The sequence below is a fragment of the Cervus canadensis genome, chromosome 1 (genome assembly GCF_019320065.1).
Source record: "Cervus canadensis isolate Bull #8, Minnesota chromosome 1, ASM1932006v1, whole genome shotgun sequence".
NCBI lineage: Eukaryota > Metazoa > Chordata > Mammalia > Artiodactyla > Cervidae > Cervus > Cervus canadensis.
In genome coordinates this window covers 78,160,084-78,183,342 of record NC_057386.1, presented here as the reverse complement: position 1 = coordinate 78,183,342, position 23,259 = coordinate 78,160,084, and the positions used below count along the sequence as shown (strand labels likewise).

Genomic DNA, 23,259 nt, shown 5'->3' with positions numbered 1-23,259 from the left:
CTAAGTAGAGAGATAGGACACATTATGTTTATCAATTTTTTTTTTTTTTGCTGCACTACATGACTTGTAGGATTTTTAGTTCCCTGACCAGGGATCAAACTGGGGCCCTCAGCAGCAAGAGCGCAGAGTCCTAACCACTGGACTGCCAGGGACTTCCCATGATTATCAGTCTTAAGAAAAACATCATCACGACAATTTCTTTACCTCTACTAAAATAATAAACCTAATGTTAAGAGATCTCCAGAATCTAGAACAGACAATATATTATGGATATAAGTAACAATGGATAATTTGAATATTTCATTCCTAATCTATAGAAGGTATTTCAGTTCAGTCGCTCAATCGTATCCGACTCTTTGCAACCCCAGGGACTGCAGCACTCCAGGCTTCCCTATCCATCACCAACTCCCAGAGCTTCCTCAAAATCATGTTCTTTGAGTTGTCCCTAACACATCAGACAATCTTACTGCAAAACAGAAGTAGGTACAGATACATAAAGTATCCCCTCCTGGTTTGATCTCCTCAGACAGCAAGGAGATCAAACCAGTAAATCCTAAAGGAAATCAACCCTGAATATTCATTGGAAGGACTGATGCTGAAGCTGAAGCGCCAATACTTCGGCCACCTGATGCTAAAAACTGACTCACTAGAAAAGACCCTGATGCTGGGAAAGACTGAGGGCAAGAGGAGAAGGGCACAACAGAGGATGAGATGGTTGGATGGCATCACTGACTCGATGGACATGAGTTTGAGCAAACTCTGGGAGATGGTGAAGGACAGGGAACCCTGCGTGCTACAGTCCATGGGGTCGCAAAGACTCAGACGTGCCTGAGTGACTGAACAACGAATCCCCTCCTCAAGGCTGACATAATCCAGGGGGAGGGCATACAATTTGGCAAACTGGACTAAGGCTAAATTACCTCTTTTACAAATCCTTGTTGAACGACTTCTTTCTGTGAAAAATCTATGCCAAGTATTGTTGATCACAGCACTACCTTGTATATGTAAGGTAAACATAACCCTGTGCTTCTCCCCTAAGAAATCATAACCTCTTCAAAGTCAGGGATGACACAGGGTAGAAACTAATCGTTAAATTACTGTCCTATTTTCTACTGAGTGGACTTCTTAAAACCTTAAAAGTGTAATTGCTTCTATTTGTAGCACTTCATAGTTCACTTAAGATTTTATATTTATTATTGTATATGTCTATGACATTGGAAAATTGGGTGCGATTACTGTGCTCCTTAAGCATTACACAGCTGGTAAGCGCACGAACCAGGACTATAAAAGCAATTCTGAATCTTCGTCTATTGTACTTTCCTTTTCAGCAATTTATCATGAAAGAGCTGCCACCATTAAAACAATGTGACATGTTAAGGATACTATTACCTAGTGGTTTTGCAAGAACTTACTAAAAGTGCATCTAGAGGCAGCTCGAATTTTTAGATACAAGGTGCTCCGAGATTTCAGTCTTCATTTCCTCCTTCCTGAACAATCATAAAAACAGTTATAAAATAGGTCTAATAATGCTGACAGAAAGCAATTTACCTACCAGTTTTCAACTGAGAAATACTAATATCTGGGGGGTATAATCTCGACGTAGCACTCTTGGAGTTGCATTTGCTTGAGGATTTTCCACAATTTAATGGGAAAAAAGTGTTGACCTGAAACACAGCAGGTGAGTTCCCATTTATAGCCCTGCATGAAGCCCACTCTGACCTCTAGAATGGAACAAAAGAATGTCCTTCTTTTCTCTTGGATGCACGGCTTTTGAAGTCTGGAATTTCATCCTACTTATCATTGTTCTTTTCAGACTAAGACACTTAACATTTGGAAGAGATTCAATAAAATTTTGCTTAACTTAATTGAATTTTAAAGCACAAACATTTGCTTATTTTTAGCCAGTTTCAACCAAGTTTAAACAATGAACTCTTATTCACGGAGTAAAATGGGCTTCATGACATTTCCTTTTCATCCTTTTTTTGAAACTGAGAAACACAGGTAGAACACTCAACTAAATAACTAAGAGGCAGAAAAATTCAAAACAAATGTTTAAATAAAATTGACAGTTTGAACCTCAACTTTCTCATTTGTTCTCAATCTAATATAATTAAATTTAAACTTTATTTAACATTTCTTTAACCTTTGTAAACATTACCCAAAGTCACTGAAACATAGTTTTGATCTATCCAGGTATCAAGAGTTCAAGAGTTGATTGACTCAAAGTATTTTTTTTTTTCTTTTTAATTGGAATGTAATTGTTTTACAATGTTGCACTGGTTTTTCCTGCACAACAATGGGAATCAGCCGTGTGTATACATACATGCCCTCGCTCTGGAGCCTCCCTCCCACCACCCCCATTCCACCCCTCTAGGTCATCAGAGAGCACCAAGCTGAGCTCCCTGCATAATACAGCTGCTTCCTGCTAGCTATTTTACACGTGGTAGTGTATATATGTCAATGCAGGCATAGGCACGGAAGAAATACTTGGAATCTCTCAACTTAAAGTATTTCTTATGTGCCTATACCTGCCTCCTCTCTCTGCCAACAAACATGGCAAGAACCGTGGCAGCACCCGGGGATTCCTCAATGAAAGAACATGGCATATGGGGTCCTACTGATTCAGGGTGAAAGTGGTCATGTATGAACATGTGTGTATCACTCACACACATACTTAAAATATATCTATGTTTGTTTTGTGAATATATATAAACCGCAAGCCATATTATCCATCACCAGATTTTTTTAAAAATTGGAGATTATAGATATATTAACAAGATTAAAATATGTAAGAAAATTATAGTGAAATTCAAAAGAAATGATGACAATTTATTCTGGAAAAATAGGCCTTGTCTCTCTATAACCCCACTCTTCCTTGAGTCACTGGCATTTACAGTGTTGATTATAGGACCTGGAATTCCCCCTCTTTTCTTTCCTGCTTATTCAGATTCTACTCATTCATCAAGTTCCAACATATGTATCTTCTATTCCATGGGATCTTCCATGAAAACTCAGGCCCACACTCATCTTCTATCACACACGGATATTACCATGGCTAATGTTTAACTTTCTAAATTTGTGTAGGCATTTAGTTTTTATCTTACACATCCATCTAGTTCTTGACTGTAAGCAACTGAACCAAGTCTAGATTTATAGGATTAATGAAGCCTATAGAGTCAGGCTTGGGATATAAGCAGGATCTAGGGATGCTAGGAAACAGGAAAATAGCTCAGGTTGGTTCCAGAAACAGTTTGATTAACATGTGCTATCTTCTACTGATTCAGTACCTCAACCTCCATGCCAAAAACAATGTCTTAACTCCCTATATATTTGCTATTAAAACCTCAAGATTCAAAGTGTCAGCAAATTATGTCTTCTCTTCCCAGCACCTGGAGAAGAGTTTTCTCAGCTTCAATACGGTGGCAGCGCAGCCTTGCCTCAGCACAACTGACTCCACGAAAGCTCCTCCTAAATGGAGAGAATATTTAAATTTGAGCAAGTCAAATGCTTAGAGATGTCTACAATTTTAAAATTTATAATATACGCTCACTAAAGTTACAAGTGCATTATATCTCGTTTTTACATTCTTCACTCTGCTCAAAACAATGTTGGCTCTATGGTATACATTGTAACATTTGCTAACAGACTAGTGAGTAGAGATAAGCATAAGACCTTCTCTTCCAAAGCCAAAATTTCATGTTTCTAAACCTTGATTCAGATAACTATTCTTATATCCCTAGGCCTTCCATAATCAGACAGTTCAACATATGCTATGGAACAGCTTTAATCATTGCACACTAACAATAAACATGTATAGTGTATGCATAAACTGTAACATGTACTTTAGAGAATCCTACTGATGTACAAAACACAATCCGTGAACCAAAGACCCTCATAATCCTGATAGAGAGATGGATGATTTTTCTCATGAGAAACAATTTTGAAAAAAGGCTAAGATAGTCATAAGCAAGTGCATATGATGTATAGAGGCTCCTTGCATGGGCGCTAAGAATTTACCAAGTAACCAAAAGATTAATGTGGACTGTGTTTACTTCAAGATCATGAGTATAAATTGATTTATACAGTCTGAATTCAAGGACGAATAACATTCTCAGAGTAAAAATCTGATGAATAATAATATTGTGAAGCAGCTTGATTTATACAACACTAATAAAAAGTCCTTGCACTGCATTGGTAAAATAGGTTTTATAATACCAATTGTCAGTGTTTCAATTGAACATTTTTTTTTTTAATTTTTAGGCAGGAGACTTCATTTCCTTGAAAAATTCAAGAAGTTTAACATTTTGAAATTGACAAATTTAGTTCATTAATTCAGATGTCTGTGAGCATTTCTCTGAACAATTTTGCTTCATAATGCATGATTGTTGCATTCTTTCTGATAAACTTGTAAAACAGAAAGGAAAAATCACTGAATGAGAAATTTTTCTGTTTTTCTGTAGTATCATTTTCAAAAAGGAAAAAAAAAAAAACAGCTTTGTAGAGATACAGATAAAGACTTAAAGGTATTTTTATTATTTTTCCTGAAGTTGTTTCTTAACATTATCACGTCAAGTTGGAGTCTTTTTGATAAACATGGTGTTCTGATACTGAAGTATTGAGCACAAAAGTAAGAAAACTTTCTTTTTTGTGTGGTCCCAATAGGAAGTAGATTGAATGCCCAATTATGATCATTACAGAAGAATTTAACAAAGAGTATTAATAAATAAGTGTAACTTGTATATTGTGAAGAAACTATTAGAGAGAATGTCAGATCACAGGGTTAACCCTAGGTCCCCAAAGCTAGGTCAGAAGATGCTATAGTTACAGGGAAGGGCTGCCTTGAGAAAAGCCATAACCTTCTTTCAAGGGTCTCCATACCCTACTAGCCCTTCCTTCTAGTCTGCTCCTTAGGCTTTCAATGGGCCAAATTCTGTTAGAAGCCAATAATGTTGTCCACCCAACTCAGCCTTCTGGGAGCAGAGAAAAGGGCAGAGAAAAATAGAGAGTTGACATGGAGGGGCAAAGGGATTAATTCAGCAAGCAGAATCTTACATAATGTTCCTAGATTTTTACCAGGTTTTCTAGTAAACAGATATGCTACTAGAGTTTTCCTAAATTACGAATTTACATTACAAAGGCCCATGGCAACCCAGTGACAGATTTCACTAAACAGTAAGAAAACAGTAATTAAGATTAGTAGACATTAAGAAGTTAATAATGAATCAAAGCATGACTTTTAATGCACTAATCAATTGTGTATTGTTTAACCAGTGCATAAGAATTGTTTATTCACCTGCACATTTCTTAGGAGTTTGACAAAGTTTTAAAGAACTTTGTTGAAAATCTCTTCCACAGGAAAAAAATTTAAAGATAAATCTTGTTTCTTTATTCTAAATTAGTAACATTATACATTTATTCAATTACTTATCACTCAAGAAACATTAATATAAGTCTACTACTTATTCAGTATTGAGTCCTTGAACTATGCGAGTTCAACTAGTCAATAAACTCTAATGGAAGGCAAACCACTATGAACAAATTAAATTCACTTAAAATACACTCAGTTAATAACACTTTCAAAGTCTAAGTTCTTTTAAACCATTTAACCTTCACAGGAAACTATGCCATTTCCCTCCTTTCTGTTTACTGCTGGTGTGATCTGTACTGAAAAATCAGCATTTCAAGGATCAGCTATGTGTATGACTTTACTTTTTAAAAAATATATTGAATTATTTGGTCTGCAAAACATCAAAAGGTTGGAATATCCATCAAATTGCAGATTTCTTAAGGTCAGAAATTATGTTCTCTATTCCACTGGTAATTTTATGCTTCCTTATTCAGAGTCACAAACAGAGCAGTTACTAAATTCATATAGTTGCAGATCTCAAATTTAACCTCAGTTCTTAATTAATCTCTGTGCTAGACTGACTGAACTGAGTAATGCCTTATTTTTTCTGCACATATGAAAATATCAAGCATTCCACTGCCAAATATTTCATTATGATTTTATCTACCCTCTTGAAATGTTACTCAATATTGCTACCTTCAATAGTATTCTACTAGTGAATCACTGCTGTTAAATTAAATTAGATGAGCTCACATTTTTACACACTTTAATGGCAAGAAATATTCCCAATTCAACAGCTTTAAAACAATATGGCTGCATCATCTGCAATCCTGAGAGTCTGTATACCACTATATTAAGAACAGAGCTCAAACTGAATATTCCACACTCACAACTGAGGTCTAAAAAGGAAAGCTGCAGTGAAATTCTAAGGATATATCTAAAAACAAGTGAGACATTTAATATTACTATGATACAGACTCCTAATGTGGCAAGTTGCCTCTGCCTGAGATCTATAATTTGTACCACTCAGAAAAAATGGGACACCGTCTTCTAAGTCAGTTTGTTTTGTTTTTAAGCAGAGAGCAATTAGCCTCCAACTATAAAAATAAATGGAAAAATAAATAAATGAATAAATAAATAAGAAAACATTAAAAAAAATAAGCAGAAAGCTCTTTTCCATCTGCTTCTAGCTTTCTACTGGGTTGGCTGAAAAAGTTCCTTTGGGCTTTTCTGTAACATCTTATGGAAAAATCTAAATGAATGTTTTGATCAATGCAACACATTAATTGTGAAATAGCTAGCTAGTCTGTTTTTATGGAACAACAGACTGGTTCCAAATTGGCAAAGCAGTACGTCAAGGCTGTATATAGTCACCCTGCTTATTTAATTTATATGCAGAGTACATCATGTGAAATGTGGGCTGGATGAAGCATAAGCTGAAATCAAGATTGCTGGGAGAAATATCGATAACCTCAGATATACAGATGACACCACCCTTATGGCAGAAAGTGAAGAAGAACTAAACAGCCTCTTGATGAAAGTGAAAGAGGAGAGTGAAAAAGTTGGCTCAAGACTCAACATTCAAAAATTAAGATCATGGCATCCAGTCACATCACTTCATGGAAAATAGATATGGAAACAATGAGAGACTTTATTTTGGGGGGCTCCAAACTCACTGCAGATGATGACTACAGCCATGAAATTAAAATACGCTTGCTCCTTGGAAGAAAAGTTATGACCAACCTAGTGGAAGTGGAAGTGAAAGTCACTTAGTCATGTCTGACTCTTTGTGACCCCATGGACTATACAGTCCATGGAATTCTCCAGACCAGAATAATGGAGTGGGTAGCCTTTCCCTTCTCCAGAGGATCTTCCCAACCCAGGGACTGAACCCAGGTCTCCTGCATTGCAGGCAGATTCTTTACCAACTGAGACAATGACCAACCTAGATAGCATATTAAAAAGCAGAGATATTACTTTGCCAACAAAGGTCCATCTAGTCAAAGCTATGGTTTTTCCAGTAGTCATGTATGGATGTGAGAGTTGAACTATGAACAAAGCTGAGCACCAAAAAATTGATGCTTTGGAACTGTGGAGTTGGAGAAGACTCTTGAGAGTCCTTGGACTGTAAAGAGATCAAATCAGTCAATCCTAAAGGAAATCAGTCCTGAATATTCATTGGAAGGACTGATGCTGTAGCTGAAACTCCAATACTCTGGCCACCTGATGCAAATAACTGACTTATTGGAAAAGACCTTGATGCTTGGAAAGACTGAAGGCGGGAGGAGAAGGGGAAGACAGAGGATGAGATGGTTGGATGTCATCACTGACTCGATGGACATGGGTTTGAGCAAGGCTCGGGAGTTGGTGATGGACAGCAAAGCCTGGTGTGCTGCAGCCCATGGGGTCACAAAGCATCAGACACGACTGAGCGACTGAACTGAACTGAACCAGCCTTAAAATCAACAGACCTGGCAGAAACCAGGTGTGAGTAGGGGGTGGGTGGAAGGGCTATACCCCGTATTACACCACTGCCTGGGTGAGAGAGTTCCAAAAAGTGTGATTCTTTTCAGGGGAATTTAACCCTAAGGATACTGAGTTTGGAGAATGGAAGTTTTTCTTATTTTCTTTTTGCTTGTTTGCCTGCTTTAGTATCTTTTTGAGCAATCGTGATAGGGAAAATCACATTTCACAAAAGAATGTTTTTCTAGAAATTGAGTGCTAGACTGACAGATGAACAAACAAACTTAAATTCTAGCTGTGGGGCTGGAGGGATCTGTAACCATCACCAAGTCAAAAGGGAGCCAAGGCAAGTATATCCGACACTTACCTCTTAAGGAAAATTGAGTCTTATGGAAGGTCATTTCACTTGAGAACGAAATAATCAGAAAGTAAAGAAGGGAGTGAGGGAAGGAAGGAGGCAGGGAGGAAGGAGGAGAGGAAGAGATGGAAGGAGGGAGGGAAGGAAAAAATAAACCCTTATGGTTGATGAACAATAAAAAAAGGGGACTGTAAAATCATCCTGAACATTTATGAAAAGTAAACACCTCTGAAAATATTGCAGTGCTGTTTCCAGAGAGAAAATTCAGGAAAGTATTTGTCACTCTAAAAACTTATGCAAAAAGATATAGCATGTATGAAATTAGAATGAAACTCCAAGAAACAATATTAGGTTGAAATGAAGAGAAAAGTTGATACAGAAGGAACTGTGAAGAATCTAAACATCATAATTTTCTGTGAAGATTCTCCAAAGCAGAATTTCTAACAAGTGCATCCAGACTACACGTGGCTTCATTGGCAGAAGTGATACAAGGAATAGCCATCTGAAGGAAGACCATCTTAAAAACAATTTTCAACATGTACAACGTGTTTATATATAAAATACTGTTTTCATCTCAGCTTGTTTTCTTAGGAAATGAACCCTTGTCACAAATTCCCTGAGCTCACCACTTTATAATGCTCTCTTTTCCTCCGTGTGTATTAAATAAGGACCTCAGCAGTTACAGAGTGCAACACTGAAGTGATGCAAAGGAAGGAATAAAGTGAGGAACACAAGAGGTAAAGGCAGACTTACTATGTGCCAGGGTGGGAATCGTTAGTTAAACATACATAAGGAAGTAGAGAGGGCCCCCAGCTTTCACACCTGTGACTAGCAGCAATGATTCAGATGGAACTCAGACACAGGAATTCAAGAAAGTTCCAGATGAAGTGATCAGCTGTACCTACAGATATGATATAGATACTATAAAGATAAATCAGCAAGGGATAGAATTCCAGAAGAAGCTAAGCTTTAAATAGCCAAGGTACAAATTTCAGTGAAATATAGAACATTAAGATGTCTAAAATTTTATTTTAGCTTTAATTAATGCCACTTAGATATCTGAAAAGAATCCCTGCCATGAAATGAAAGGATTAAAATACAATCAGCAAAGTATTACAAAGTAGCAAGTTCATCAGCACGGAAGTGTTGCTCATCTGAATTCAGACTTGCTAGGTTGGTTGTGTGAAAAGAATTGATGACGAACAGAGACTGTGCCACCCCATGAACTGATGGAAACGAGCAATTTAAAGATCTGTCAGTGACTTACTGGGGCACGACCTGGAGCGATGCACTGAGCTTTGGAAAAGACAGTGGCTGCAGTTGAAAGAATCTAGAGTTGGGAGGCAATCAACCACAGAGTTAATTCATTTTAGCAAAATCTTTGTGTTTTGCTGAGAGACAAAAAAAAAAATGAAATTACGCTCAAAAATAGGCCATGTAACTGAAAGCTCAAGACTGTAATCACAGAAAATAATCTCTTGGCATAGCATTTTGCAAGTGACTCTGGGTTAATGACAGTCACAGCACCATTAGCCCATCTGCATGCATAAGCAGAAGTGTTCAAGGAATAAATTTAAACTATGAAAGAACTTAAATTCTTATGTTAAACCCTTAGAGCTAGTTTTCCATACAATTAACACATATATCATTCCAAGAGGCAAATAAGTTAACAGTTGCAATGTAAGGAACTCGAAGTTAAATAAATACAAGAGATATGGATATAGTTTCTCCTGCTTCTGAGAAAATGTAAAATGAGGTGATTTTCCATGCTAAATGTAATTAGTACGATTTTACGCATTTTGGCATTTACATTTATGATGCTCGAACTTTCTTGTATATCTTGAACGACATTAAGCTATCACACTTTTCTCAGTTAAAAAGTTTACTGCTTGTGTATGAGAACTTTCCAAAGCAAGTAATATAATTCTTAACATCAATCCTAGGATATTATTCTTTGGATACTGTGTATGTCATTTAAAATGCAATTTGAAATATTTCTCTAGCTACATAGGAAGAAGAAAATTCAGAAATTACATATGAAGAATGGTTTATGGGTAGGTTTTATTGTTAATCTGTGTTCAGATGAAACTGTGGTGCTCAGAAGAAGCATGTAAACAATAGTTCCACAAAACATTCAGTGTGACTTTAATAATTCAAAGACTGCATAACCAGAAAAAGAAAACTATAAATGTGCACTATGATTTCAATTTTAAAAAAATCCCTGAAACTGGGACATTATACTCTGCCCAAGGATATTAGCAGAATTTATTGTATGTACAACCTGATTTTACATGACCAGACTTGAAAAGGGATTCTCTTTCCTGGGCAATTTTTAAGTTGCGGCAGTTCTAGGAAGAATAACAATATATGAAAGGATCACATTTAACATATGAAATGTGAATCACTTTTATTTCATACAAGCCGAAACTAATCAGAACATTGACACTGGTGAGACAGACAAAAATAAAAAGCAAAGAAAAGCTAAGTTGAGATATATAAAAACTGAAACTTTAGGGTAATATTTCTAGTCATTTCCAGACATGTTACTCAGTTTGTAAATGAAAGGAAGAGCTATCTGATGGGTAGTTGGTATCTGAGTTAAATTTTTCAAGTAAATCTTTCATTATATTAAAAAGTACAGAAGTTATTTTCCTCAAATTGTTCATCTTGTTGTGTCTGATTCTTTGTGACCCCATGGAGAGCAGCATGCCAGGCTTACTTGTCCTTCACCATCTCCCAGAGTTTGTGCAAACTCATGTCCACTGAGTTGATCATGCCATCCAACCAGAGGTGACAGTTCATCTTAGAAAGTTTAAAAATATGTTTTTTGGTTCATTCTTTTAAAAAATTATAAATTTAAAAAATTTAAATTGTTATGAAAGAAGTGAAAGTTGCTCAGTCATGTCAGACTCCTTGCTACTCCATGGACTATAAAGCCCAAGGAATTCTCCAGGCCAGAATACTGAAGTGGGTAGTAGCCTTTCCCTTCTCCAGGGGATCTTCCCAACCCCGGGATCGAACGCACGTCTCCAACATTGCAGGCAGATTCTTTACCAGCTGAGCCACAAGGGAATATAGCATATGTTGTGTTAGTCTCTGCTGTACAGAAAAGCAAATCAATTATATATATGTATATGTGTATGTATATACACACACACACACACACACACACACACATATATATACATATATCCACTTTTTTCCCCATATAGGTAACTACGGAGTTCTGGATAGAGCTCCTTGTGCTATTCAGTAGGTCCTTATTAGTTATCTATTTTACACATAGTGGTGCGCACATGTCAACCCCATCTCCCGGTTTACCCCTCCCCGCCCCTTCCCCTCCTGGTGACCATGCTGCTGTGGCTTCGGGGCTGTGCTCAGTCGTGTCTGACTCTTTGCGTCCCCATGGACTGTAGCCTGCCAGGCTCCTCTGTCCATGGCCTTCTCCAGGCAATAATACTGGAGTGGGTTGCCATGCCCTCCTCCGAGGAACCTTCCCGGCCCAGGGACTGAACCTATCGCCTGCGTCTCCTGCTTTGGCAGGAGGGTTCTTTACCGCGAGGATTTCCTGGGAGGCCCCCTGGTAACCGCAAGTTTGCTCTTTACATCTGTGAGTCTATTTATACGTATGTGTTTTTAGAACTTAATACTACTGGCCCCCTAAAATGCTTCAAGGGATTGGGAGCAGGAGGAGAAGGGGATGACAGAGGATGAGATGGCTGGATGGCGTCACCAACTCAATGGGCATGAGTCTGAGTAAACGCCGGGAGTTGGTGGTGGACAGGGAGGCCTGGCATGCTGCGATTCATGGGGTCCCAAAGAGTAGGACACGACTGAGCGACTGAACTGAACTGAAAATGCTTCAACTTGAGGAATACAAGTGTGATAATTTCGTTATATCTTTAGTATTTAAAAAGCGTAATTATTAGGCTGAGAAGGTATCTAAAAAGAGTTCTGGTATATATTCACACTCACATAATTTAAACCCATAAACCAGCTAAATTCAGATATGAAGAGTGTACACCTTAACTTTGAAATGTCATCAATGTCAATAAATGTGATTTGTTAAAGTTTAAATTTTGGACAGGATTCACTTCTGTTAGTTCAACAGAGGAAAATATTTATGAGTAGATACTCAGATTAGGAAGACTGCGCACCAGAATGCAACTCAACTCATTACTTTCTCCATTGAGAAAATCTGATGTCAATTAAAGTAGATAGTGTGTTTCATAACACAGCAAAAAATTATGAATTATACAAAGGTTAATGCACTAAATTGAAGATTATTACATTTTATTATATGATAATATGAAAGCTGATGATAAATAAATGTTGTTGCATGCTGATGTGTGATCATTTCTAAGGAGAAAGGCTCTGTTGATAATCTTTGAATCATGGAACAAAGTTTTAGCATGACTGAAAACAGGTTTCGGTTTTGCACAAATTGTATGAGATGTGCTTTGTTTCACCACACTGGGTTATTTATCTAATGTCTCGGGTATTTTAAAAGTTTATTTTAATATATCTTAGCAAAGAATGAATGTGTCAGACATTTTTAAATGATAGGAATGAAAGACTAACACAAAAGGTAGATATATAGAAGATTAGATATTCCCCATAATTATCAGAGAAATAGATGAGTGACATGCAGTAGATGGTATTACAGTTTATGAAAGTTATTCAAGAGCAACTTACATAATAAAATAACTATTTTTTATGGAAAGAAGATATACACATATGAAACTAACAGACCCAAAGTCCATTTTACTTGACTAAATCTAATTTAAATTTAAGTATAGCTTTCAAAGCTATCCTGTTGGAAACTACTCTTAATCAAGAATTTAGGATGAATTTTTAAAATAATTACTTGTCTCACTTTGGATAAAACATAATAAATATACTGAGATTGCTATACAAAAATTAATGAACAAAAGCAACAATTAAATAGAATAGGAAGACCAGAAGGCGGAGCTCTCATAACCCATGACAACAGCAGAGCCCGACAAGGAGAAGAAAAACTGTCTGGGCGAGGACTCAGCCCTGTGTCCTTTGTTTACCACAACCCTCCCAACATTCATTTCTTCTTAAAAAAAGTTCTTCCCTTGCTCTGTAGGGACTTAGAGATGACTTGCTATGGTTGCAGACTCTGAAGTGTAATTCTTTGCTGATCCCAAATAAACCCATCTTTGCTGAAGAAATATTTGGCAGTCTGTCTGTTTAAGGTCAACAACTAAAATTGCTTTAAAACCTCTTCCTTCATTACCATTGACATACCATTGTGAGACTGTTTCTATGCTGTGAGTGCTATTAAAACAACACATAAAAGGGTTTCTGGAATGTATAAATGAACAAGCAAGAAGCAAACACTTGGTCACACTTAAAACTTTACATAGTTATAAACACAATGTTCCTTCAGAGTATTCATATAGGCATTTAATAAAGGCATTGGTATTTTCTTTATACATTTTGTTTAACTATAATGTGGAACAACAGATTTACAAGTGGAATAATAGTCTGTGTTAATTATTCCCAAGAATATTTCCAATTAAAAATCTCTTCAGTTTCTGTAATTTACATCTTTCATCCTGTTCTAGTTGTATTAATTATGTTTATTAAAATGTAATTTTATGTTTGTTGAATCTAGTAGTAAATAAATGGGGGAAAGCAGAATGTAAATATAAAAGGATAGCACAGGGATTCTTGTAGTAATAAAACTTTCCTGTATCTTTTTTTTCCCTTGTATCTTGACTGTGATGATAAATAATAAGACTGTACACATAAATTTGCATAGAATTAAACACACACACACAAACACACACAACTACATGTCAAACTGGGTTGCCAGATGATGTCAGTGTCAGCCTCCTGATTATAATACTGTGTCTGCTACTGTAAGACACAGCCACGAGGGGACATTGGGTGAAGGGGACTCTCTGCATTCCTTTTTACTACTGCATAAGACAATCTTCAATTATCTCAGAATAAAAAGTCTTTTCATAAGTACTTTAGGAACGAAAGTAATTCAAAACACTAACATGAGCAGAGAGGTATTAGAGATGTTAGGGTTAGTAAAGACAGAGAGGTATTAATTCCCAGCTAGTCACAGATTTCAGCTGTGCTACGGACTTCCAGCTAAGACTCCTTGCAACCCAGCAATGGTGTGAAAATCCAGTCCTGAGCTGCTAGAAACTGTTGGAAAACATCTTATTCCTGAACAAACTCTTCTTGTTAAGATAACCTGATCACCACAAGTCAGAACACGAGTATTCAAAAGGTCTTTGCTGTTTTATGCTTCATAAGCATCTGCCTTGCCTTTTAGGTTGTACAAACACTTGATCTGCATTGTAACTTGTATGATTCAATGTACCTTATGTTCAAGGACCATCCTTCTGCTTTCTTGATGAGAGAAGTGCCTTTGACAACTTGCTTATAAAATGTGTAAAAAGGCTCTTAAGGTTTTATTAATCAATTAAAGAATGTCTTATTTCTAGTAGTAAGAAAATATTTTGTTAAAATAACGTCATAAAAGTGTTCTTAAATGGAAAAGCATTATAAGAGTGAATCATAATTTTCTATCTTCCATTATAAATAAATTTATCATTTAAATTAGAAGTAATTTATGGTGCAACAAATTTAATTTATGGTGCACAAAACTGGATAATAATTTAATGAATGGAACAATTCGCACACTTATAAAATAGTTTTATTGAGCTTTGACCTGAATGTAACAGCTCATGTAACAAGATATAATTATAGGATTGGATAGTCATAATTTTTTATCAATCTCATGTAAATGAATTCAACTTCATAAATAAATAAGTATGGAATTTTTTTAATGGCAACAATGTCTTTGATACTTCTCTCATCTAGAGATGGTCTAAGCTCCATTTGAATCCATATGGATCTGTGATGATTTTGACCAATAGCACACAGAGAAAATGAAATTATATACTTTCTAGGTTGTTGCTGTTTAGTTGCAAAGTCGTGTCTGACTCTTTTTGCAACCACATAGACTGTAGCCTGCTAGGCTCCTCTGTCCACAGGATTTCCAGGCAAGAACCCTGGAGTGGGTTGCCATTTCGTTCCCAGGGGTTCTTTCCAACCCAGGGACTGAACTCCAGTCTTCTGCATTACAGGAGGATTTTTTACTGCTGAGTTACCACGGAAGCCCATAGGACTAGGTCAAAAAAGAAATGCAGCCTCCAGCTTACCTATAGGGCTATTTACAGTGGAGTCCTGAGCCGCCAAATGAGAATTTCAACTACTCTAAGGCTTCCGTTCTGTGAGCCACCATAAGGAGGCACGGTGTGTAGGCTCTCTAGTTGACTGTACTAGCCACACTCTCAGCCAACACTCAGCATTGGCTGCCAGTCACAGGAGTGAGTCATGCTGGATGCTCAGCTCAGTCAAGTATGAAAATAACTACAGTCATAGCCCACAGCTAAACCCCTCCCAAATCCTCAGCTTACGAAACTATGAAAATGGAAAAAAGAAGGTTATTTTCACTCACTGGTTTATAAATCACTAGTTTTGAAAGTAATTTGTTATGCAAGATTAGGAATTTAGCCCAATAAATGTAAAATGGTAATCAATTAGATAAGAAAGTTAAATATAAAAAGCATGGAGCAGTCAATTATGTTTTACTTGAGCAACAAAGAGTTTTATTACCAGGATCTGCAGTATGAATTTTATTCATTGCAATCCAAGACCAAGGAAATTAGTTGTGTTTCACTGCAGGGTTCAGAATTTCATCTTCCAAATAAGGTTAAAAATTCAAAAGAGGTTAAAACCAAAATAAAATGAGGATGAGTCTTAAAGGTTACCCAGGGAACACTTTATGCACTGAATTGAAAAATTAAAATACAGAATACAAGTTGAAAAGTGTCTTTCAAGTCTCCATTTTGCTTTGATTCGTTCAACACAGACAGAACTATATCCTTAAAACAGCCATATTAACGTGCAGCTCAGGTAGAATTATCAAGTAATCAATCCCAGATTTTACTTGCCTGTCCAAAATCTTGGGCCTTAACCCAAATCTATAAATATATTTTGATATCAAATCTGAGATCAAGAAACTTAAGCCAGTATGAGATTTCAATTCCAATCTCTTTATTTGTATTATAAATCAGTTTGTAAGCCCTGTAAGGTATAGAAATATAAAATAAGGAACCAAATCAGATCAATAGTATTAATATTTATGTATTAAGCTTAGTAATAAGTTTTCTAAATATGGTAATCATTCTGTTTGTTATTTAAATATTTGAAATGCTTAAAAGAATCTGATGTATTTGAAGACCTAGCATATCAATCTTTGGATTTAATTTTAAATGCTTAGGTTTGCAAAGCATGCTTGGATTGATACATAATATGAATTTTTATATCTAAAAATTTAGACATTAATTTTTTAGTTTAAGTACACTGGTAGACTTTATTTGATATATTTGTAAATCCATCTTTTGGATATTCAAAATCTTGAGAGATTCAGATGTATTAAATCTGTGACTACAGTTTGAAATATATTTTATAAATGTGATCAATTATATAAGTGATATAATACATTAAAGAAGACTTTAATCTGTAAAGGTAATTGAATTAATTATGGTCAAAGAAAAATGAATTTTCAGTATTTTTACAAAAGCTATCAGATTTCTCTGCTATCCAAAAGTCTACAAGCAATAAATGCTGGAGAGGGTGTGGAGAAAAGGGAACCCTCTTACACTGTTGGTAGGAATGCAGCCACTATGGAGAACAGTGTGGAGATTCCTTAAAAAACTGGAAATAGAACTGCCATATGACCCAGCAATCCCTCTGCTGGGCATACACACCAAGGAAACCAGAATTGAAAGAGACACGTGTATCCCAATGTTCATCGCAGCACTGTTTATAATAGCCAGGACATGGAAGCAACCTAGATGCCCATCAGCAGACAAATGGATAAGGAAGCTGTGGTACATATACACCATGGAATATTACTCAGCCATCAAAAAGAATTCATTTGAATCAGTTCTAATGAGATGGATGAAACTGGAGCCCATTATACAGAGTGAAGTAAGCCAGAAAGATAAAGACCAATACAGTATACTAACACACATATATGGAATTTAAAAAGATGGTAACTATAACCATATGTGCAAAACAGAAAAAGAGACACAGATGTACAGAACAGACTTTTGGACTTTATGGGAGAAGGCGAGGGTGGGATGTTATGAGAGAACAGCTTTGAAACAAGTATACTATATCAAGGGTGAAACAGACTACCAGCCCAGGTTGGATGCATGAGACAAGTGCTCAGGGCTGGTGCACTGGGAAGACCCAGAGGGATGGGATGGGGAGGGAGGCGGGAGGGGGGATCGGGATGGGGAACACATGTAAATCCATGGCTGATTCATGTCAATGTATGGCAAAACCACTACAATACTGTGAAGTAATTAGCCTCCAACTAATAAAAATAAATGGAAAAAAAAACTGAAAGAAATGAAAAAAAAAAAAGCAAAATTATGTTATATTTAAATTGATAAAGTAGTTAAAAATATCTGTAGTTTTAATACATGAACTATTAAACATGGATAATGCAAATAGTCATTTTACATAATAGAGTTTACAGTCCATGGCATTCTCCAGACCAGAATGCTGGAGTAGATAGCTATTCCCTTCTGCAGGGGATCTTCCCGACCCAGAAATCCAACTGGGGTCTCCTGCATTGTAGGTGGATTCTTTACCAGCTGAGCTACCAGGGAAGCCAGAAGTAAGTATAATTTCATAATTTGAAGCCAAATTATTAATTATTAATTGATGATCTTATGAGACTTAGAACTTGGTTTACTGATTGGGAACTTTAATAAATGCACTCTAATGTGAAGAAACTAAAAAACCTGAGATACAGGGAGTCCATTCGCTATATAGTGGACTTTATAATCGCATAATACTTTACATATCAGAGATCACTTACAGCTAAATACTGGAGTGAAGGTATTCTGGATCACAAAGGCCACGTGTGCTTGGGCTATAAAGTCACATGAAAGCTGCTTTATAAATATTCCATGAAGTAATTTCATGGGAAATAATTTTTTTCCACTTGGGAAAGAGAGGCCAGGTTCCCTACTGCTTCTCTCTGTACAGTGGGCCTCCTTCAAATTCATTCATTCACTTAGGGTATACCCCTTTGGCCCTTATTACACGCTTCCTAGCCAATATTCTGTTGAGTGGGTCAAGATTTTGCCTCATGCAACTGACACTTCATGTAGCTAGCAAAGAGAAGTACAAGGTGACCAGGGTTTATAGATTCTCTCATTTTATCCGCTCATCTCCCTAGATCCCTGTATTCAACTTATTTTTCATTTAAAGAAGTTTCCTTACATTCTTACAAGGTCTGAAATTCACATTAAAATATGAATTTAAAAATACATATTTCACTTTATTCTTAAGTTGATTTGAAAGTAATACAGTTATCACCATTCCAACTCCAAATTTATAAATCTAATAAGCCAGAAATAAAAAATAATATCACTTAATCAACAAATAAAAATGAAGTATATTACTATAAATTTCACAATTTTTCCATGATCATATAGAATTGATGAATTTTTCATAGGCTATTCTTTCTTCATCTCAGAGCATCTGATTCAGAAACATTATCAAGGTGACAGCTTTCATAGGTCAAATAAGAAAGGGAAAAAAAGAACAGAATAACCCATTTCAAAAATGTAAGAGGCTTTAAGCAATTTTACAAATTTTACTAGAAAAAAAGGAAATATAAAAATCACTATTAGGTAAAAAAATTTCTTTAGTAAGTAATTGATGAGAACATAATGGTAGTTTATTTGTATTGAAGGTGCTTTTTATGCATAGGAAATAACTTAATATCTATGTAGATATTCCTAGCAGAAGCCAGCTTATCTGAATTATTCAGCCCAAATTTATGCTTATAAATCAATTGAGAATATCTGTAACCCAGGCAAAAATTTTACTCTTTTCTGAAATTACAAGGGCAATATATTAAAATGGAAAAACTTTAGCAGGAAGAAGTAGTGGATACTTGTCATTACTCCTCCAGTTTCTTGGCTATGAGATCTTGGCAAGTCATCCAAACTTTGAGGACTCAGTCATTTCATTTAACATATAGGATTAATTGATTGCCACGCTGAGGCAAGGAAACAAGATAGAGGATTGATGGAAATCTTTTAGAAAGTTTAGGTCAATAATCTGTCATAGTGATTCATTATTTCTTAACTCCTTCCTTTCTTCTTTCCTTCCTTACTCCTTCCCCCTCTTTTTTTCCTGTCCTACCCCACCACACACTCCCAACATGTATCCTTCCAGCTGCATGGTAATGTTTTAAACCTGTGTGTTCTATCTTCTAAAACATGTTTTAGCCTAGAAAGGAATAGGTGTACACTTTAAAAACACTGACTCTCTGGACGACAATGGCTAAGCTGTAGTCCTATGTAGAGATGAAGTTAAAGCCGATTTCAATCACTTAACTTGTTACCAGTTATCCTCTAATTAAAACGAAACAAACCAAAGCAATGAACCAAAAAAGACTACAGATTTCAAAGGTTAAGGAGAATTATGGCCCAAAGTTCTTAGAACCTTCTAGGTCTCCAGAGTTTAAGAATATATATTACACTCATTTCTTCTAAAAAAATGGAGCCATAATCTTGGACTTTTTACAGCTAGACTTACCAAATGGAAAGCCCTGGTTATTATTAGCTGCTTGAGTAGTTGAGTTTATATTTCACTGACTTCTCAATCCATTACACAGAGTAATTTTCCTTAGCCAAAAAATGATTTTTATGGTGTGTTCTTAAAAAATCCTAATTATAAAGGAATATGCAGTGACTGCTTATAGCTACAGCCCCAGCTCATGATTTATTTTACAAGTCTTTGCTCACAGTTCTTTGCTGAAGACATTCTTTGTGTTTTATTACAAGTTTCTTCCATTGCGTCATGCTCTCAGTGGGATAGTGCGCCTATATTTTATTTTATCCTGCCATTAATTACCTGGGGGCCTGTATCATGTCTCCCTCAGACCCATTTATTATAATGGTGCCTGCGATGTCCCTGCAGCTAGAAGTCTGTCAGCATTTCCATTAGAAACCCTATTTCACAGGGGCTTAAAATTTAGCTGTAAAATTGTGCTTTAGGCTGTACATGTTTAGAGTACATGATATGAAAGAGCTATGAAGCTCTTTACTTTTAGCTCTAAAAAGCCAAACTTGGGGAGGGGAAAATCTGTTTCAAAGCTGATGTGCACATAGGTCTTAATTTTCATGATAAAAACAATTTTTTTTTCCTAAAACAATGTCGTTCTATAAAAGTGTTTGCAGGTATTGCTTTATTCTTTACAAAATGGAAACATATTTGTGTACATGTTACATGAAATTCAATAAATCTAGTGATAGCTATGATTCATATTTCTTTGGTTCTTCATGTTAATTCCACATACATACAAGTGCAGATTTTTAAAAGAATTATGACTTACTCATTGGAAAACTCAGGAAATGTTCTAATGACAATATAATACTGACCTTTTAAAATGTTCTAAGAGCTTGCTATAGAGTTGTTCATTGCAAAGTATTAAATTTGAATATTATTTGCCATGAGAAATATTTTGAAATTCAGAAATCATAAGTTTCTGAAAAATTATCACCCAGAGGGAAATTGATATTATCCTTATCTTAGGTATGATTATCAGTAGGATTGCCAGATAAAATACAGGACATCCAGTTAAATGCTAATTTTAAATTGAAAAAAATCCAAAAATTTCTGTATAAATATGTCCCAAATATTGCAATGAATATACTTATATTAAAAACATGTATCTGTTGTCAGTCTCAGACTCTAACTTAACAGTGTGTCTTGTATTTTCATTAGCAAAATTTGGCAATCATAAATATTATTGATCATATTTAATATTCTTCTAACCTAAGGTGGAGAAATATGGAAACAGTAAGAAACTTTATTTTCTTGGGCTCCAAAATCACTGCAGATGGTGACTGCAGCCATGAAATTAAAAGACACTTGCTCCTTGGAAGAAAAGCTATGACAGACCTAGACAGTGTATTAAAAAGCAGAGACATCACTAGATATTATATTAAAAAGCAGAGATAAAGGTCCATATAGTCAAAGCTATGGTTTTTCCAGTAGTCATGCATGGATGTGAGAGCTGGACCATAAAGAAGGCTGAGTGCCAAAGAATTGAGACTTTTGAACTGTGGTGTTGGGAGAAGACTCTTGAGAGTCTCTTGGACTACAAGGAGATCAAACCAATCAATCCTAAAGGTAATTAACCCTGAACTGGAAGGACTAATGCTCCAGCTGAAGCTCCAATATTTGGGCCACCTGATGCAAAGAGCTGACTCATTAGAAAAGACCCTGATGCTAGGGAAGATAGAAGGCAGGAAGAGAAGGGGACAACAGATGATGAGATGGTTGGATGGAATCACAGAATCAATGCACTTGAGCTTGCGCCAGCTCCAGGAGATGGTGAAGGACAGGAAAGCCTGGCATGCGGCAGTTCACAGGGTCGTAAGGAGCCAGATACAACTGAGTGACTGAACAACAGTGATTATTTTTCATATTCTTCTGACCTAAAGCAACAATTAAATGTTCTAGAATATATGAGAAATAAAAGAATGAGATAATAGTCTTGGATTTTTAAAAAACATTGCATAGGTTATAGAAACACTCCTCGAAAGAGTAAGCTCATTGTCAGGAAATACTAAGTTATTGTGGACAGAATTCAAAGTGGAATTACATGACAATGAAGAAGAAAAGAGAGATATGCTTAATGGAAAGAGACTCCCTAAGGATAAAAATTGAGATTAGTTCAGTTCAGTTGCTCAGTCGTGTCCAACTCTTTGCGATCCCATGGACTGTAGCACACCAGGCTTCCCCGTCCATCACCAACTCCCAGAGCCTACTCAAACTCATGTCCATCACATCGGTGAACACAAAGACACTAAAGGAAAAAATATAGCGACAAGAACTAAGAAGGCACTTCCATATGTACAATGTCCCTTGTGGACTCTATCAAATATTTGAATTATTTCTGAAGTATAAATCTACTAAATACCTTTTAAGTACACCTATCAGATTTTATAATAACAACCAGAAATACTCTAGCAGCTGCAAGAGACTAGATGGAAACAAATGGAGCTAATAGTTGGAGAAATGATGGAAAATTAATAGCCAAAGAGTTTGGATGACTTGGGTACCCATAGCAGTTACTAACGGTAAAAAGAGTCAATCAAAAAAAGTGTCTTCATTAAGCATCAATTAATCATATATTTAAAAAACATTTATATAATACAAAAATAGGATTGATAACCTACCCAAAAAAGACATTTTATATCTAGTTATATGAACTACAATTGCAAAAAACATAAACACTATTGTAAAACCAGTCAGAAAGATTTTAATGACCTGGATAACCACAATGGTGTGGTCAGTCACCTACAGCCAGACATCCTGGAGTGTGAAGTCAAGTGGGTCTTAGGAAGCATTGCTACGAAAAAAAGCTATAAGAGGTGTTGGAATTCCAACTGAGCTATTTCAAATCTTAAAAGATGGTGCTGTTAAAGTGTTGCACTTAATATATCAGCAAATTTGGAAAACTCAGCAGTGGCCACAGGACTAGAAAAGGACGGTTTTCATTCCAGTCCCAAAATAGGACGATGCCAAGGAATGTTCAAAGTACCATACAATCACACTAATTTCACAGGCTAGCAAGGTAATCCTCAAAATCCTTCAAGTTAAGCTTCAACAGTACAGGGACCAAGAACTTCCAGATGTGCAAGCTGGATTTAGAAAAGGCAGAGGAACCAGAATCAAATTGGCAACATCCATTGGATCATAGAAAAGCAAGGGTATACCAGAAAAACATCTACTTCTGCTTCACAGACTATGCTAAAACTTTGGCTGTGTGAATTACAACAAACTGTGGAAAATTCTTAAAGAGATGGGAATACCAAACTACCTTGTCTGCCTCCTGAGAAACCTGTACAAAGGTCAAGAAGCAATAGTTAGAAGCGGACATGAAACAACGGACTGGTTCAAAATTGGGAAAGGAGTACATCAAGGCTATATACTG

At 36.1% G+C, this 23,259-nt stretch overlaps 1 protein-coding gene across 1 annotated transcript in view; it reads right to left on the bottom strand.

Moving 5' to 3' along the window:
• Positions 1-3,102: 3,102 nt before the first annotated feature.
• SLC7A11 (solute carrier family 7 member 11) overlaps positions 3,103-23,259 on the bottom strand; it is a 246,381-nt gene continuing 226,224 nt past the window's right edge. The window contains exon 12 of the mRNA XM_043486251.1: positions 3,103-3,468. Coding sequence (XP_043342186.1) covers positions 3,368-3,468 — 101 coding nt within the window. The 3' untranslated portion in view covers positions 3,103-3,367. The remainder of the gene's footprint in view (positions 3,469-23,259) is intronic.